This window comes from Haliotis rubra, unplaced genomic scaffold (assembly GCF_003918875.1).
Source record: "Haliotis rubra isolate DU_JTF1 unplaced genomic scaffold, ASM391887v1 Scf70, whole genome shotgun sequence".
NCBI classification, from domain to species: Eukaryota; Metazoa; Mollusca; class Gastropoda; order Lepetellida; family Haliotidae; genus Haliotis; species Haliotis rubra.
Window position 1 is genome coordinate 15,323 of NW_025767413.1, and position 19,633 is coordinate 34,955.

General features: G+C 38.0%; 1 protein-coding gene across 1 annotated transcript; it reads left to right on the top strand.

Moving 5' to 3' along the window:
• Positions 1-14,858: 14,858 nt before the first annotated feature.
• On the top strand, positions 14,859-17,761 carry LOC124258809 (the record flags this gene model as incomplete). The annotated part of the gene is made up of 2 exons (XM_046692901.1): positions 14,859-15,023; positions 17,432-17,761. Coding segments are annotated over 2 exons (473 nt in total), but the record flags the coding sequence as incomplete, so codon positions are not given.
• Positions 17,762-19,633: the final 1,872 nt, after the last annotated feature.

Sequence of the window (19,633 nt, forward strand, 5' to 3'; positions counted from 1 at the left end):
CCCTCAGGTGACAAATGATTCACCTGAGGGTTAAATATACATTCTTCATATTCTGAGCTTGAATCTTGGACAAAGCGGCCATGCAGGTTGGCCCCTGACGACTCTGAGTTACCGCATCCGATCAGCCTCCTTCTTGTAACTTTAATTGACAACTTATGGAAAGAAACTTCTATTACGAGAGGTGGACGTTTCGATACAGATTCTTTACCAATAAGTCGAAATGCCACTCAAAGAAGTTAAACTTATTACTTGAACGTAGCAGTTAGTCCAAATAAAGAACCTACTAATAGATTCCTGGGACGAACGAGGATATATCGTCCTTCAGGTCTGGGATTAATACTATCTAAATATTTGAAGTTTACCTAAGATTATTTTCATCCTGATCCTACTAATATTTTTGAAATGGGTTACCTTTAAACACTGTATTCTTGATTTTTGACCCAAACTCAACCAACTAGATTTTAACAATGCGACAATCCAACTGGCTAAGGCCACCAACAAAAAGGTGCAGCCAGTTGTATACCTGGATACCTCTAATTATGAAACCATCAACCGTAATGGCCATTTGTGTTGGTTGATTATCTTTTTCAGACAGATGTTCGAGAAATCACACTACTGGGGACAACATAACATCGCCAGGGTATCCAAACCCCATGGCGCGTAAGCATCAGATGTTTAGATCAAATGTTTGTTTTCTCACTAGTGCAGTAAGAGAATAAAAGCACATGGGAACGATCAATTAGATATCACCAATGTGCAGAGAAAGGCTCCAATATAGAGTCGTGATACAGTTCAGGATGGGTGCTGCACTGTGGAGGGCGAGGCAACACTCTTTAATTAACTATAGATATACGATCTTGCTACATTGTAAATGGTTTTGCCCGTTTGATTAGTAACCTTCAGCTTTCTATAAATATTCCTACCATGATCACTTCCGCTTTATTTTGTAGTTCGTCACATGCGGGTGGAAGATACACACATCGACACCGGATCATCGAGTCATACACTACATTTGCAAACTTTTCCTTGGAATCGTCCCTAAATGCAAAATATGACAACTTGTCTTTCTACGATGGTACGTACAACATTTGTGCCATTTGTATCATTGCAGACGGTAATGGTTAAACTTCAGGTAACAAGAAGGCAATTGAACAATCAGCAACAACACTAAGTATCGTTAGTTTTGTCAAGAGTGTACATGATTTCAAACCTACTCCCCATTTTCAATAGGTGCAGTCTCCACGTTCCCTACATACCAAGAAACAAGAGGTTCAGGGCTTTGAGCAATAGTCATTTTCCCATTTCACTCATCTGTCACGCTTATACAACCGTGAGCATTCAACTGTAGTTACTTATGATACGTATTGTCATGGTCCTGATTCTGATTGAATCCCTGGGTAACGATGAGAAGTGGTATGGTTCGATTATCTTGTGTAATCATACAGGCTGTGTGGTTTATGTATGTTTTAATTTTGTCTTTATCTATTGTTAAATAAATTGTTACTAAATAATCAATATCTCATAGCGCATGGAGTAACTGTAACATATTGAAAATACGTCTGACGAAATTCGTCATTATGATATATTTTTGTTGCTAGCCAAAACAGATCCAATGTATCCATTTTCAAATTTTGCGGCAAAGAATCAACCCCGAGCAGCTTCCCTGTGCAGCAGGCATAGTATGTACATAGAGCCATTCCTGATTCTTTTCGAGAATGCAGGTTTCGCATCAACGTTATGGATGTTGAACGTCATGAAAACCCCTTCAATGAATTCTCTACCGGAAGGGATCTTGATACAAACGCTATTATTACTCTTTAAAGAATTTAATTAATTTTAATAGTCTCCAACGTAGTTTTATTTTATCCCAGTGTCCCTTATGGTTTGTGTAAGAATATACAGAATAACTTTTTATACAAACACTCTGTTCACTGCGGAAATGTAAATAATCGTAGAATGTTGCCAAATCTTGCAGACCCCGAGCTTTCAAAAAATTTGCTTCCTGGTTAAAGATTCAACGCATCTCATCATAGAAATATAATCAGATACTCAATTTTATATCATCTTGATACAGTTCATAATGGATTGGCAACATACGTAAAGCATTAAATATATTTTCCAGGAAATAGTCGCATTTGTTTTTTTTTTGCAAAAGCACACCCTTTGCTTCTATAATACATTGCCTTGATATGTGTCGGCGTTAAAACATATGATGGCGAGCTGTCTGTCATCTCCGCTAGTAAGCGAATGGTGCCTGGCCGTTCCCACTTGTAACCGGGTGAAACCTTGGAGCTAACATTACTTGCAGGTTCTTTCAGTTGTCACCACCTCTAGTGTGTAGTACATATCCTTGTCCACTCATACGACGGTAGATAACCAAAGATTGTGACACGAACACGTGCAGACCATTGCGGTAATAGTGGCGTACAGTATCGTTGGACAAAAATACCGTGATCTTCATATGTTTACCCTGCGGTACCTGGTTATTATGTCACGGAGTTGAATAATTCCCAGGAGTTGAGATGAAAACAATGCCAGAAAAAAGATCAAGGAACAGTCCAGCGCCTTGAGCATGTACACAAGTTGCGTGGATACGCGCTAAATAAATCAACAATACCATCATCATCATCATCAATATCTATATTACCTGCACAAACACAGCACCTGCTACGAAGCCATCAATGTTTGAAAACTATTGTAGAATGCGGTGAACGAGTTGACAGCAACATCACAAACTACACAAATACCCATAATTTCGCATCTACACATACCAAGTAAGTTGATGTTTATTCACCAGATCGTGGTTGAAATCCGATTACTTCTTTATTGGTAACGTTCTCAATTCAGCAGTTCATGGAAAGCTATAAACTCACAGTTTATAAGGGACAGAACTTATTGATGTCAACCTTATAAGGTCATGAAGGTGTTAGAATATGCTCCGGAAGTGATGTGTGTATCACCCTGAATGCAGTAATTTTCTATTGCCCATATTTTGATTTCGTTTTTCTTGTTTTGCAAGTTACATTATAGTAGACATGCTCTGATTCTTAACACAATTTGGCACGCGTTTTGTCCATAATGCTTTGCAATTCAGACATTTATTAACACAATATTTATTTGTATTTATTTACACTATATTTATGGCTGGCAACATTTTAAACAATCGCAAGTGTAATTAGCTGTGACAAACCGTCACTTCTGTTTCACCATGTTCCTATCCAAATATAACGCTACCGTGATTCAGAAGACTCCAACATAGATACGTTATTGTTTTCAGTAACCTTCACTGCACATGGACTACTACAGCGAAAATGAAACCGATACAGTTAGACTGAGAATCAGATTCAGATATTGAGAGCTAGTTTCACTCAAATGTTCGCCGCCATGACGTTCCTTTTCGTGTCTGCCATATAACGGAACACGACTGAAGGTACCTTCGCTTTTTCCTGACGGTAGAAAGAGGAAGCCGGTATCATTAAGGAGTTCCGCGTTTACGTTAAGTCTTAATCGATTGCAGGATAAAAGTATGATCGGCAAAGCAGTATGGGTGGGTACACCTAAGTATCCGGCCTTGTCAGGGATGCATAGCAATTGTGCCATTCTCGAGTCGGGGGTAATCTCAATGTTTTATATATATTTTCAAAAATCTAATCCTCGCAAAGGCACGAGGGCCTGTGATGCCACTCTGGGACTTAGGGTCAGGCTAGGATCTGCATCTTGAAACTTTGGAAGAATCTACCACAGATGCAAGATTGTGGACCTGCCAGTATTCATCGGCTGATTGGTATCATTCACTCATGCACAATAAACCAATATGACGTTGTAGCCTGTTGAAAGTGGGATATTTTCAGTTTCATTACAATAGTCTCCATTAACACAAACATTAATAAATACACTGAATTGTTGGTGGAACTAAAACGACTTCGAAACCTGCTCGAAAATGTTCTCAAATTTAGCAGCAGCTTTCTAACAAATGCTTTTATGCAATTTGGCGATTGTAAAGGGCACTGATTGACTGTCGGGTACTACAGCAAACAGGCATGACTCTACTTTGTCTACATAAATGTGTGTGGGAATATGAAACCATTGGTGCACTGTAGGTTGCTGATAGCAAATGTAAAGTCTGTTAATATGTTTGACTATTGGTAACATTGTAAACAATGATACATAATATATATTTAGCTGACTGAGCCGAAATACTTCTCTATTCCAGCTGATCAATATCTAGGGCATCCTGTTCAAACCAGATCCGCATTCGAGGAGTTCGAAGAATTCGCTGGTAGTACAGCTTATCACCGCTACAACCGCTTCAGGATTCAGGCTAACATAATTGCACGAAAAGGCATTTGTTTCCATTTGCAGCTTGGGGATCGCCTGTGCTGCGTTGATATCAAATACAATTGGACGTTGATGACGCGATCTCATTTATCCAGATCTAACTGTGTGGTATTGGTAAACAGTCTTCAAAATTGATTACTTCTTACTCAAACCACATAACTCTACACATTAGTTTGCACTTCTGACTTAAGTCTGTTCATGTATCAGATTATCAGAATACTTTTAATTTGTTTCTATGCGTTCAAAGGTTGTGCATTATGACAGATCTGGAAATAAGGACAAATCATATTAATATAATGACATAAAAAGAAATAATGTAATTCTATAAACTTCACAAATGCTAGACGTGGTAAGACAGTTTTAAAGAATTCAAGACGATGGTCAATATTCTTTCTGAACCCTGACACTGCACATTTAGAACCTATCGATGATGTGTGAGAGTACAAGGCGCTAGAACCTTGATAGAGTCAGCTACACCGATAATTTAGTACAGATGAACGATGAACTTTCACCATTTGCCATTGTTTTTATAATTATAATTTCTGTATAGTTGATATCCTTCTCTGTGGATGTAAGTGTGCAGTTTGAATAATTATAATAAATTTGTCGTTGACAGTTGGTGACTGCAACAATACGTATCCTGTGTATTCCCTTTCCACCTAAGCCATTAGGTCAAATTGGATACCCGGACTTCTTATGAAAGGTGTGTAAATGTACTGGTAAATCGATGTCTACCCTCGCATGCCGCCGCTCAAAGCTAACAAAATACTAATATGGAGGACAACGAATCGAAAAGCAAGAATTACTCGTGACATTTTAGTAAGTCAAGCATATAGAAAAGAATGTAGGTCCAGCATTACAGGGTTTCACTGTACAAAGCAGTAGTTACGCCTAGCTTCACTACTTTATTTGATGTTATACACCTGCTCGCCGCAGACTTCATTTAAGAAAGTACGTTGTTCCTGTATGACTGGGATGTCTTGATCAGCATTTGCTTACTAACCGTTCAGTGTCATCCCAGAATATGGTGGCCTATTCTTATTAGCATTACATTGGCAAGTTTGAATCAATTTCATGTTATATAGATGTCAGGAGATTTTTAATTTAGAAATAGGTTTTCTTACGAGTTGATCTCCCGTGGCGCGTGTTTTTACTTTATCAGGGGTTTCTTTCCCACGCTAAACTGACGTGAAGCCCATTTCTGGTGTCCCCCGCCGTGATATATATAGCTGGAACATGGTTAAAAGCGGCGTAAACTGAACCTTCACCTACCACTAAACTGACCCCTCGAGGAAATGGAAACCAAATCCTTTTCAATGTATTGTAAGGATCGAAGATCACATCACGTGAAACACATCTCAAACACCCAAGCTATCACAGAAATATATTGTAACAACTGAAAAATGATAACCGCTGTTCCATATAGAGAATCTTTTACACACTTCTCTTGTCGCAGCTGCATAATGTCCAGACAATAATATATACCTATCTATCATAATTGTTTCAGGAACTTTGGAACGCTTCATAACACTGGCTGATGATATCACAATCAACGCCACGAAACTTTGAAACTGGACATCGTGGACCTGTATTTAGGATGGCGCCTACCCAAATCAAGTGAAAATGAATCGCTACCTTTTACTTCAAGGTGTGAGAGAATGTTCAAAACCATGGAACAAGACCCATATTGTTAGTCTGCTAACAAATCCCAAATACCGTCATGGTGGGTAGCTCTGGTGGTTAAAATATTTGTTTCGTCACGCCAAAGACCCGCGTTTGATCCCCCACATGGGCACAATGTGTGAATCCCATTTCTTATGGCTCTGCCGTGACATGCTGGAATATTACTAAAAGATAAAGAGTCCTAAACTCAAATCTAATTCATTCAATTGAAATAAAGTTTTATTGCAGCCAGGACCAACCTCCCAACGCAGGTGCATGATATTGCATTAAGAATTAAAGTTAGAACAAACCTCACAAAGATAATTGATCACATACATGATTATCGGTAAATCATATAACAATTCAATTGTTCTTCACTTTCATTCCTTCTAATATTAAGCTGGAAACTCCTAAATAACTGAATTTTGTTCAACGCAACGGTTTAACCTTCCGACTCCAGTCAACTTTATGCATTGCGAATGTTTGACAGACTTGCAGAATAAAACCAAAACACAAATCCACCATGTGATAGAGGAATGTCAAAATAATTCAAGGGTGAGGAAAGAAGAGGTTTAATTGCCGTATCTATACGCCTGTTTGCAGGGTTCATATGTTTTCAATGGTACGAGAGGAGCCGCATTGAGAGTTTTGGTGATTCTTCAACAACTCAGCGCGGGAATCCACTACTCCAACGGGATTGAAGGTCATGACAATGGTGTCTAAGACCAACGGTGACATTAAGTGGTCGGGGCTTCCGAATCCGTGCTTCACAGCATACGGAAAGGTACGCGCGTGAAAGACCCGCAGAAGTATAAACTCAGTCTAAAGCCGAACAAACGTACATAATATTCTAAAATGTTTGAACACCATGTCGTGTTCTGCAAACCGCGTAGGCCTCCCGAAATAAAAATGATTGAATCTCGTCAATGTTGCAGTGGTACCCACCAGCCGGTGGAAAACTGTAGCTCTCGGTTCCTTAATGCGACCACAAATCGACAGTTCTTACAGTCCCCCGGATACCCCAGTACGATATCAAAAGTAAGTATTCAACTTAGGTACCCATGTAATATCATCAGCACGCGCGTACATGTGTGAGTGCGCATCGTACGAGTTCATGAATGCAGACATGTATATACCACATCGGAGAACAATCCTTTCATAACATCAGATCTTTATCGATCTACACTGCCTATTCGTTCAGCATTACTATAGCTATATTTCTGTCTTCTATTAGATCATACAAATGACAGTATGGAATTAGATAATAAGTTGTAGAGCTTTGTCCCCATTTACATGAGTGATACCATACTGGAATGAAATCCCTTACAGCCAAGTGAAGACTGTCGGCGGACAATAACGGCTTGTAGTCCAAATATGATGGTGCGCATCGAAGTTATCGACCTCGATATATAATTTCAATGATAGAAGTTACTTAAACTGCAGATAAGGACTCATGCAAAGGGCAGCTATGATTTGGTGAGTTATATGTAGTCTCTATACTTCCACTGATGAACTGATAAATGACCAAGAACAATGTATTGATCCATTGTCTTCTCATATTCTTTACAACAATCAAGGGGATGAAGGACATTTTTGTGGGTAATCCCGTGGAGGAAGACTGGAACACGACAATATCTATTTGTCCCTTCATCCATCTACGTGATAGTAGGCCTGTAGTGATCGAGCGCCTGGATCGGACGAAAACTTCGGATCTTCGTTAATTGTATCATTACGTAACGTTAGCGTCAAGTAAGCTTCAGACCACCCGATCCCTCCTCTATTATCTGTCATGTGTTGCTGATGATCAATTTTCACTTTGATCACACTCTCATAAGCATATTCCGTCTCATCACAGGTACTAAACATTTCAAATCTTTATCTTCGAAGTGCTCTTTTTAATAGAATTAGTTTTCACTTAGTTATATTTAATGAACGGAATGATATTGATACATTTTGATAATAATAGCGCCCATTGCAATTAGTAAGTGATTTTGTTTTAGGCACGTACAAAATCTTTCCAAAGGGCGGGGGGTCAAATTAGTTACCGTTAGTCCTTGGTAATTCAAAAGTATTTTATATTTTGAAGATAACATGAATCGAAGAATCTTTGATATTTTAACGTTCGGTTAAATGTACTCGATCGCTCAAGTAGCGAAGGTGCTGTAAGTCCACATGGTCCATGGCACATTTGTAAGGATGGGACCACTCATCAGTTGCTTGCGATCTTATAATTGTTTTATATTGTACTGTTCTCACATCTTTTAGAAACAACTTGCTAGTCTGTCCGTTTTCAACAGGTGTTTATACCTAGTAACCGCTATTGTTCTTGCTATGATATGACTAAAAATATACAACACTACTCCCCAATATTATTCATTATTGTTGCCCTTCTAAACTCTTAAAGCAAAAGCAGATGGTTCTTTGTCATCGTATGTTCGAAATGTAAACAAGAGAAAACATCCGACAGTTAAGACTTCCCTTTCACCTATACATGTCACCACTATATTTGTCTCTATCTCACCGTAACCAGAAACATAAGAACTGCTCATGCTATGCAACCGCCAGGTACGCAGTCTTCATGAAGACGCAAATTATTTTGCATTTATGATCTCAGAAACTGTACAGAGCGATCTTTAAGGGGACAGCTGCCACAGTCAAATTCAAGCATCGTACCGGCGCCAAAACCCCGCCGACAGATCAAAGGTAATGCCGCACCGCGTCACGCAGCGTATTACATCCCTTCCCCTAACCTCGCAACCGCAGATCCGCAACATCATTCTTCTATGCAAAGAAAACCCTGCTCTGCTTCATAATAACAGTCGCCCTCACGCGCTATGACATTTTCAAGCCGCCATGCCACCAAACGTTGGCCTCTCTTGCAACATGCTTATCATCATTTCAACAAAAGAACTGTTCGACATTAAATAACTCCATAATGGAACATCTTTCCTGACTACAGTAAAAGTGGCGACCAACTGTATCACCTCTATAGGTTCCCTGCAAGCGTTAAGTGCCCGCATATCCCCTACAATGCTACTCTGCAATTCTCCCTTCCTTCGCCTATGCCATAACGTCATATTTATTCTTCCCAGGACCAACAATCTTCGATGACATAATATCAACACCGCGCAGCCCTTCACGACTCCACCTTCAGAGCACCGGATCAGCTGCGACAATGCACTTCCATACATATATATATCAACAGCTAAAAGAGGTCTCAAGCTGGCATACTTTGAAACGGAATGGTATTCCCTGTTTTTACACCCTCTATCCCTTCACCTCATAGCGGAACAGACAAAACGTCTATAAATACAATAGTTTATATACATTACGAAATGTGAGAAATGTTAAGACTCAGGGGACTACATTGGAATAGCGTTCTTGAACAGCGGCTAAAGTTTGCAGCCTTCAAAAATTCTGATCGTCCCTGTTATTAGTGCTTTTGTCAGCAGCAATGGACTCAAGAAACTTTTAACACCTGCGTCGACCTCTTTATATAGAAATGACGCATATTACTTATTGCTGAAATAATGAGAACCATACCATTGTGGGGAACTCTGAATGTCACTACGACTGACTTCACAACCTGAACATCGCTCTAACTACCCTGGAGCAAGAGTGTGTGAGTGAGAGTTTAATTTTACGCCGCACTCAGCAATATTTCAGCTTATATATCGGCGTCTGTAAATAATCGAGTCTGACCAGACAATCCAGTGATCAACATCATGAACATCGATCTACGCAACTGGGAACCGTGACATGTGTCAACCAAGTCAGCGAGCCTGACCACCTGATCCCGTTTGTCGCCTCTACGACAAGCACGGGTTACCAATATTCTAACCCGGACCTTCACTGGTCTCCATAGTAAGAAAATGTTTACCAACCTGCAAGCAATTTACGGTTGTTGTGCAACAGATACTACTAAATGTATATATGTGAACAACTCGTGTCAGAACTGATCTTCACTCACGGCTAGTGTATTTGTTTGGCGTCGTAGCCAATCGACACACGTGGTTTCAATCACCGGATTGTTCTAGTTCAGACTCTATTACACAGCTTCTCTGCCGTCACACCACTAGAATAATGCTGAATGTGGCGTTAACCAAAACACACAAACAAAACTTAATGTTCTATAGGACTATTAAATAATGATACATGACAAGTAGGTAACACTATTTGAAGTTCACAATGTATACCAATACATGCTAAGCTATAAACATCAGCTGTGTGAACTATCTTAAACGTTGTAAGTAATCACCTATGTTGTATACAAGTCATATGACGCTTTATCAACAACATAAATAGACAATAACGAAACTATCAGAAGTAATTTTCCCACACAACATAGCTTCCATGGAAATAGTCATAATAGATCATCTATTGCAGCAAGTGTGGACCATACTCTACAAGCGCTAGGCAACAGAACTAGACCCATTCAGCTTCATTACAACACTACTACAAGCTATATTACAATACCATTAGTAATTTAACAGCTATTCATAAATGTCTATGCTGCACAAGCTGTCACAAAAGTATTTAACATGAAACTTAATTTTAAACTACTTTTAGGAAAGTTGATGTACATGTGGAATGCTAAACAAATCTTTCCAAAAGGAGCTAATCCACTTGGTCTTGACTACTAATTTGTGACGATTAAACCATAACGGCAATAACTTTGATATTTCTATATTTTGGTATTTATTTATCTTTACATTTAAACTGTAAATTTGGAGTCCCTGAAGAATAAGAAGAAGATAAGATTTATAAATGTCAACTTCAATGCGTATAGTTGAGCAAGATCGTAGTGAATGTGGTCTTCCCGGCAAATGCATTATTAGCTAATCCATGTTTGCGTAAATAATGCAGATTTTTAATATCGCCCCAAATTAGCCGATATAAGTCAAAATGAGCTGACTTTTTGTGTCATGAAACTTATAAACATACTTTCATTCATTTACAACCTTTCAAAACTTGGAAAACATGTTTTTGAGTAAAGTAAATATTCTCGCCAATGGTCAAATTGTTTTTCGCCTATGGGCGAGATTTTGTAATATCGCTCTAAATTAGCCGAATTAAGTCAAAATGAGTTTAAAATCTCAGGCCATGATGCTTTAAGCATACACTCATTCACTTTTACAATATCCAAAACATGAATTCTGAGCGAATTAACATTCTCGCCCATGGGCCGGCACATGGCTAGCGAGTTGAAATTTTCAGATTTCGAAATTATGTTAAGATTAAGAATATAGAAAACAATGATATTGATCTTCTATATTCAAGCATTACAGTGCATGTGAAAGTTTACATCTGTCTACGAATTTCATATAGCCATAAATAAAAATATTTGTGTTGTTGTAATTTCATAGACTCTATGCGCTTCCTATGCATCATAAAAATTATTATATATTTTTGGTATACACGACATCATGAACGAGAAAATCTCTTTCACCTGTAAGTATTCTTTGTGTGCTCTGATGGCATAAACCAGTCTGTTATGATTGTTATTTCAGCAACCAGGAATGCATCTGGACCATACATGCTCCAGCAAACACGAATATTGAAGCTAAAGTCAGGAACGCATTGCTGGAATCAACATCCCGATGTACATACGATTTCCTGGAAATATACGATGGTAATAATTCTTTAAACCATTTGATAATTGTAACATAGGAATATACCAATACTCTAATTTTGTATGTGTCATTTGAACAAGATGTAAAGATAACGTGCTAAAGAAGTGGGAGGGAGGGGAAGGACATAATGTTTTAAACTCTGATGTTCACGAAGTCATCTTTTCCATTGGATAATGAACAATGTAGTGAAGATCATGGGTTTCCCCAATATTGCAAATGTCTACGACGTGTAATTGGAGCTTTTCATCTGAGAGTTTGCAAACCGCGGCGGTATCACTGAACATACACTTGAAGCAGTGTAAACGCATAAGCGTCTAATACTTAAACATAATGTTACTCATATCATTTGTTTTATGAATACATGCCCTCGATTTGTGTTAACGCGTATTTTGTGTTCAGTATTAAGAACCAATTCGTCAAGTCCCGGAGATTTTGGGGATGACGACACTGACTACATCAGTTCCGGTCACATCATCACCGTAAGGTTTCATTCTGACTCATCAACCAGACACAAAAGGATTTCAAATGCAACTCAAAGCGGGGAACTTTAGCGGTAAGAGACTTGTATGCATAATTCCAACACTGGACAAATATGACGTTGCATGTAACCTCCTGCAGTACACATGAGTATGAGTGAGTGAGTTAATATTTAACGTCACATCGGCGATATTTCAGCCATATCGTGACGAGAACATTTGATATTGAAATGACAGTACACATGACTGGACACTGATCCTGATATTGACTGTTTTCGTGTGTATTGAAAGACGCCCTACCCTTCCAGAAACCCTTTAGGTCACTTGATTAAGAGGGATCCAAACACGTTTCAAGCGATGATTTTAAAAATGAATTTGATATTTCAATTTGTACATCACTTTTGTGCATATTACTTAAGTTACGACGAATTTTCTAGTTGGTTACATTCCCATTTGGAAAAATATATCGCTCACAGAAATACAAGTCATACATTCACACATGAAACACATCGCACCCACTCACATACATACACACGTGTACACATACAATCTAAGTCTTGTGTCATATAATATTTCAGTTTCTGAGACCGAAGAGTTTTCAGCTTCCTACCCTCATCAACTACATATATTCTCCGAACCTACCCATTTAATCACCCGAGGTGAGTGCTCGTACTATACGATTATATGTCCTTTCCACACTTACGATTATTTATGCCGACCGTCAATACCATGCCGAAAAACGTGAAAGGTAATCACCATTTGGTCAGCCTGTTTTGACTCAGATAATGGTAAGACCGGCGTAAACTAGTGTTTCCTAAGTTCGTGCTGTAGAGTGAGTGAGTTAAAAATTAAAAGTCACTTGGCAATATTTCAGCCACATCGTGTCTAAATTCGGGTTATAGATTAAAGGTAAATTATAAAAACCCGTCGACGAAGGACAGTAAAACAACTAGATTATTACAGATAGAAATTAGTAACTAAATCTAAAACATTTTAACTATACAAGGCGATACAATATAAAAACAGGCTATAGATTGCCAACAACTGATGGTAGATCACCATACTAGGGACCATGGGGACTTACAGCACATTTGCTTCCTGCATGACCCTAGCTGGATTTACATCAACCTCTCCAGCTGTTAGCAGTCTAGTTGATGTATGCACGTAGTTACAAACGTAGGTATGATGTAATATAGATAAAAAATGATTATAATATTGAAAAGAATAAGAACAATGTCATGCACCTACCAGGTCAGCGATCGTGACCAACCGACGGCGTTTTCGCTTCTTAAGTAAGACAAACATGAGGTGCTGAAAATCAGTTCCTACCGGGATCAACACGAGTGTTAAACTCTTTACCACATGAAATAGTTTTATTAGAAATGTCATGACGTCGCAAGTAGAACAAGCATGTAAAATTCATCACTGGTGAAAGGTTTACATATCGTCTACGTCCACTGTTTAGGCAGATCGTGTGACCACAATACACGTGTGTTCTGTATTCTAGTAACGCTGAGGTCGGCTGGAAGATTACGGCAGATGGATACTCACATTGTCAAAGTCAACGTTATTGAATCTAGACCTGAGAACTCCTTTCTGGTTGTGTCAGCGACTACGTGGAAGCATTTGACGGTAAGAGATGGGCCGTTGGCATTCTGTTGTTCTGATATTCTTCGAAAAACTGTTTTAGTCATCTGGCAAGCAATTTCTGAATACAGTTGTTTTCATTTTCATAATAAACAATTGAAACATCTTACTAACATCTAATGATCGAGGTGAAAATGTTCTGTAATCTCTGTGTTGCAAAGTGCGCGTGCATTAGTAAATGGTGTGGGTGCGTATAAACATCTCTATGTATAAAGTTTCTGGACAGACAGACAGATTATTTATTTGTATAAGTGGCACCTAGGCCAATAGTACATGAGTAAAATTATAACAGTGAATTTATGCGTAAACCTGTAAATACGCGAGTTATTGAACATCAATAAACCGATAAACACCGCTACACATTAACAGTTTACATTTTTTCCCCTCAACCTAAGTATGTGGTACAACACAATAAGTCAATATTTCTGTGTGAAGTAGCATACAGAATTTTTATGTCTCAACGGCTGGTTGTAGAGAAAATGAGGCAAATTAGTTTTCTCTCATTTCATCTGCTGAGATGGATTGCAAAATGGACATTGATATGTATTATTGTTTACAGTTCTGGCAAATCGTGCCGCTCTTTGCAATTTGAAGTTGTGAGCGTTTACATCAGATCTAACTTAGTAAGCGTACGCTTAAGTTGTGATGATTTAATCTTTAAGAGATAAATTTCAATACAATATTTATACACTGAATAAAAGTTGAAACAGGTTGATGACGTTATTTCATTATACCAGTCTTGTTGATATATGTCTCTTTGCATTCTGCTTTCTTGAATACATCGATGAAACATTGCTTACATTTTGAGCGAGCCACACTTTCAAAGCCATGACTAAAGAGAATAGTTCTAACGAAGGAAACCCAATTAGTATCTCCAGTATCATCAAATGTGTTAAGCATTTCATAACTACACCTTGAATACCGTGAAATTGGTTGTCTCATCAATCTTAGCCAATATGATAGTATAAGGTTTCTGTACCGCTATTGTCCAGTCCTGAGGTAATGGTCTTTCTGGCTCCAGTATAACTACCGGATTCTAGTAGACATATAGAACATGTGTCGGTATTGGTTTGCAGAAAATATATGACTTGTTGTTTTAAAGGGCCGGACTCGAATGCCCCTTCACTTGGTCGCTGGTGTGGAAAGAGTGAACCTATCAAACGCAGTTCTGGTCCTGTTATATTCCTCAAATTCGAGTCGGATTCATCTGATGTTGATCGTGGGTTCAGGATACAGTATACCAACGTATATACTTATCATTCACGTGGTAAGTGTCGGACTAGTCGGAAATACAATTTATAACCCCATGTTCCTTGTTATCGATTTGAAAGAACTTTGAGACAGACATTTACAAGAAATGAATCAGAATGTAAAGATATGGCGGTCGAGTGGGGTTGGACGCATTTCTACTTTAAAATTATAGAGTGAGTAGGTGAGTTTAATTTTACGCCGCATTCAGCAATAATCCATCTATATGATCGTGGGTTCATGATAGAGTATACCGTCGAATACCATTATCATTCACCAGGTAAGTGTCGGACAAGTTGATCATACAATTTGTAACCACATCGAGCTGAAAGGACTTTAGGACAGGTCATAATGAATGACAATAAATGAACCGGGTGTGTAAATATGATGGCTGCGTTGTGTGAGTTGGACGAGGGAATAAGTGACATACTTGCGAAGATTCCACATATGTTTCTTGTTTGTATGTTGTTGCGGCAGTTAGGTCCACAGCATGGGGCTGTCTGGCCAAAGTCGCCCCCTTCCTCGACTTGTGCCATGTTCACGTTCTTATCCGGGCGACCTTTTCACATAATCCTCACATTTAATTTCACTTTCAACAGATTTATATACAGGTTACAGAAGTTTGGAATAACTTGATATACTTTCAAAGAAACACTGGTTAAAATATCAATAGCAATATATCTTTCGTTAAAACTTGAAATAAAACTGTTAATACAACCTACATCTTGATTAACCCATACGTAGCCGAATACCTTAGTTTTTTCTATATTTACCTTTAGCTGCCATTGAACAGGAAGGTGGGGAAATGACCGGCCAGATATATATTGGGGTTAGAGTTACATTTATTTACAATAACAATCATAAATGAAAACAAAGTAACAATGTTTTATTTTCATTTTGTTTGTAAACATCAAGTTGGACAAACAGTGTGCACTTTTCAGTGGAAGATGTCATTCTATAATATACGAAAATAAATTTTGTTTTTCTAAATATTCACTTAGATTGCAATCTCTACTAGTAGGATCAGTTTTGAGCTTCTACTGGTAGAGATTGCGATTGTATAGGTTATTCTATATAATCAGAGTCTCTACTGGAAGAGACTCCGATCGCAATCTCTACCCTGACATATGTTATTTGATTAAATTTGATAATCCAGTAGTACAGGATTTTCGGTGACAGACAGCACATGACAAATTGTCGGGGATGGCAATTACTACTTTAAAAGTATAAGCTGAGTGAATGAGTTAAGTTTACGCAGAATTAAAAAATATTCCAGCCATATGGCGGAGGTCTGTAAATAATCGAGTCTGGACCAGACAATCCAGTGACCAACAGCATGAGCATCGATCTGCGCAGTTGGGAACCGATGACATGTGTCAACCAAGTCAGCAAGCCTGACCACCCGATCCCGTTAGTCGCCTCTTACGACAAGCATTGGTTACTGTAGGTCAATTCTAACCCGGAACTTTACCGGTTAGAATTATAAAGATAAGGAATGAAATTTGCAATAGAATAAAGTCAAAGAAAGAAATATTAAAACAGGCAGAAACAAACTCTGGAATTCGCAGAAATTAATTAAATTTGGATTCGAAAGAATTTGAAATTCGTATTACTTTTGTAATATGTCCTCTTATCTTAATTGTCATCGGGGGTACTTCACTGCCTGCTAATTGTATAGACCTGAGAGACAGACTGCAAGAAGTATATAACGAAATATTTATCAGATAGCCAACAGAAAAAGTAGTTTCCTGACTACTGATGTGTTAAGAAGGAAGATTAAAAACTATTGTATACAAATAGTTGTTATATTACTTTTGCATGTTCAAATTATGGAGAGTTGCAGTTACTTTGGTACCATATATGTGATATACGTGTCATCAATTTCAGGCTACACTTTTAAAAAATAAGTACAAAAATCATATCATCAGTCGATATTGTTTCCGTCGAACTTATACTTATATATTTTAATGTTGGCAACAGTGTTAGTACATGTGGTTAAAGACGAATAAATAGTTAAGAAAGTCTGTGATAAGGGTACGCAATATACAGTTTATGTTTGTGTGTACATGTAAGTTGGATCTGCAATGTGATCATTTCAGCAATAACCCACTAGAGAGGTGTAACCTTTTACAATAAAGGCCAATACTGAAGCCCCTGTTTACCTAAACATCCACGATTTGTTGTATTCATCAGAGTGGGTATCACAATATACAGGAACTCCATATTTAACGGCGAGAAACTCCTCAAATAAATATTATTCTAGTCGTTTATCAACATCGTGAAACCAAACAAAACCAAAGAAAAACTTATACCATGGTGCTTCAGAAGATATGCACGTAAAATCAAACTTTTGCAGGACTTAGATGACTTGGTACATGTACGAATTATCAGGTACATCTAATATTTGTGCATCCTCATATTTTATAGATTGGGATTCTGATGTTGGAGCCATTGTTGGAGGTTCGATCGGCGGCGCGTTTCTTTTGCTACTCATAATAAGTGTAATCGGCATATGCATCTACAAACACGGCCAACGCACCACTACCACCAACATCCCAGTGCAATATACTGTAGGCCAGGTACCTGTGATCAACCACTTTGGCCAAGCTCAGATCACCAACGCAATGCCCGCCACAACCTACACTGGACCTCCTACCTACACACTGGCAGCTCAGGGTTCTGCCGTACCTTCTTGTGGGAACGTCAATGCGGAAGCACTGCCAAACAAATATTGAAGGTCCATGTGTACATCCATCATCGATTATCAAATGCATGATATCACCATTCTATCGTGACTGTAGCAAAGGTACTGTAAGTCCCCATGGTCCATAGTATGGTGAACTACCTTCAGTTGCTGGTGATTTATAGCCTATTTTTATATTGTGTTGTTCTCTAAAGTTAAAATGTTTTAGATTTAATTGCTAGTTTTACATTTATATCTGTGATATTCTAGTTGATTTACTGTCCTTTGATGACAGGATTTTATACTCTATCTTTAATTATTGTTAATATATATGTTGTTTTAGTCACGATATGGCTGAAATATTGCCAAAGTGACTTTAAATTTTATCTCACTCACTCACTGTCATGACTACAACAGGATAGTTAGGTCATTAGGCCATTTGAAATAGCACAATAGACCTCCACTCAAATGACTGATGGGCAGAGGTGCTTTAGCGAATGGCTCTGGCGTAGTTAACCTCACTGAATAGACCTATACACTTGTGTTTGCTTTATACCATGTGCGGTCTGAGTGAATATACGTTCAGTTCAGTTTGGTTTATACCATGTGTAGGTTATTAAGGTATTCTGTTGCCCATAAAAAAGTATGATTATAGCAAGAACGATGCTACCAACAATGCCTCAGATCATACGGGAAGGGGTCAGAGTCTGTGACATCAGCCCATTATTCCGTAGTAAATAAATGTGTACTTTGCCACAGGATACCTTTGATTTTTTTATGAAGCGTCTTCAAAAAGATAATAGGTGACATTATACGGCATGCTGTGATATGTATTGATCTGTTTTATTTATCTCTCATTTTTTCATTTTTTTGTCATGATAAATAAAATTAGATGTTTGTTTTCGAATTCAGTTATATGAATATACTTTATATAGTTGTTTTATATCTTTATGTATTTAAAAGCTGTCCAGAAATGCATAATATAACCATTCAGGGATCATGTCTGCTTGTCTATGTTGTACATGTAACAAATCCCTCAGGTAACATAGATCTGAATGTATTAATATGACGTTTATTGTGCTTTTGTACTCAAACCAGATTGGAAATAATTCATGAACATTGGACACCTACAGCAGAGTATTTTTCTGTTTGTCATATGCACTTTTCTGTCTTTTAATAGTATTAAATGTAGGTGCAACATATGAATAAAACGATCACTGAAGAACACATTTTCGTTTCTTTTGTTCGTATACATATACAAGCACTACAAGGGGCGTAACTCTGCACAACGAATTGCGGATAGAAAATGAAGAATCCTCAGTACAGTTACGTAAAATCGTAAGCAAGACAATATTCATTAACCGATGTAATTAAAGGATTTGACATTAAGTAAAATGAAGTAATAGTCTTGTCGGCTTAATAACTCAGTGATGAACATAAACTACCCCGTCGTATGCTGCAAGTACAGATAATTGTGCATGTTTAAGATGCTGACACTCGGTTGCCAAGGAGATGTATTTCTAACTACCTGTTCAGAAACTTACAAACGAACAAGGATTATACTGTTGCCAAAATCCACTCTCTTTGGAGTGTAACAGTTTATCACTACGTCATAAAAGGAATAATTCTTTTTGATTCTTTTATTTGATAACCGAGTTTTCAATTGAATCGGTACAGACAGAAGCAGCAGCGTTTGATCATATACTCATGGCAACGAATAAGGAACACCTGAAAGAACATGTATACACAGCAAGCTACATTTTCAAGTTATATCTGGGTAAGCTGAATGCTCACTGCGAATCCTTACGAGAGTTGGTTTCTCTGTGTTTCCAAACCACGGTTACTCGTTCTTATATAACCATCAACTGGTTTTCAAATTGAATGTCAGAGCCCTTTTATCCCACAGAATTCAAAAGGCTTTAAAGATATGGACTTTTAATAACATT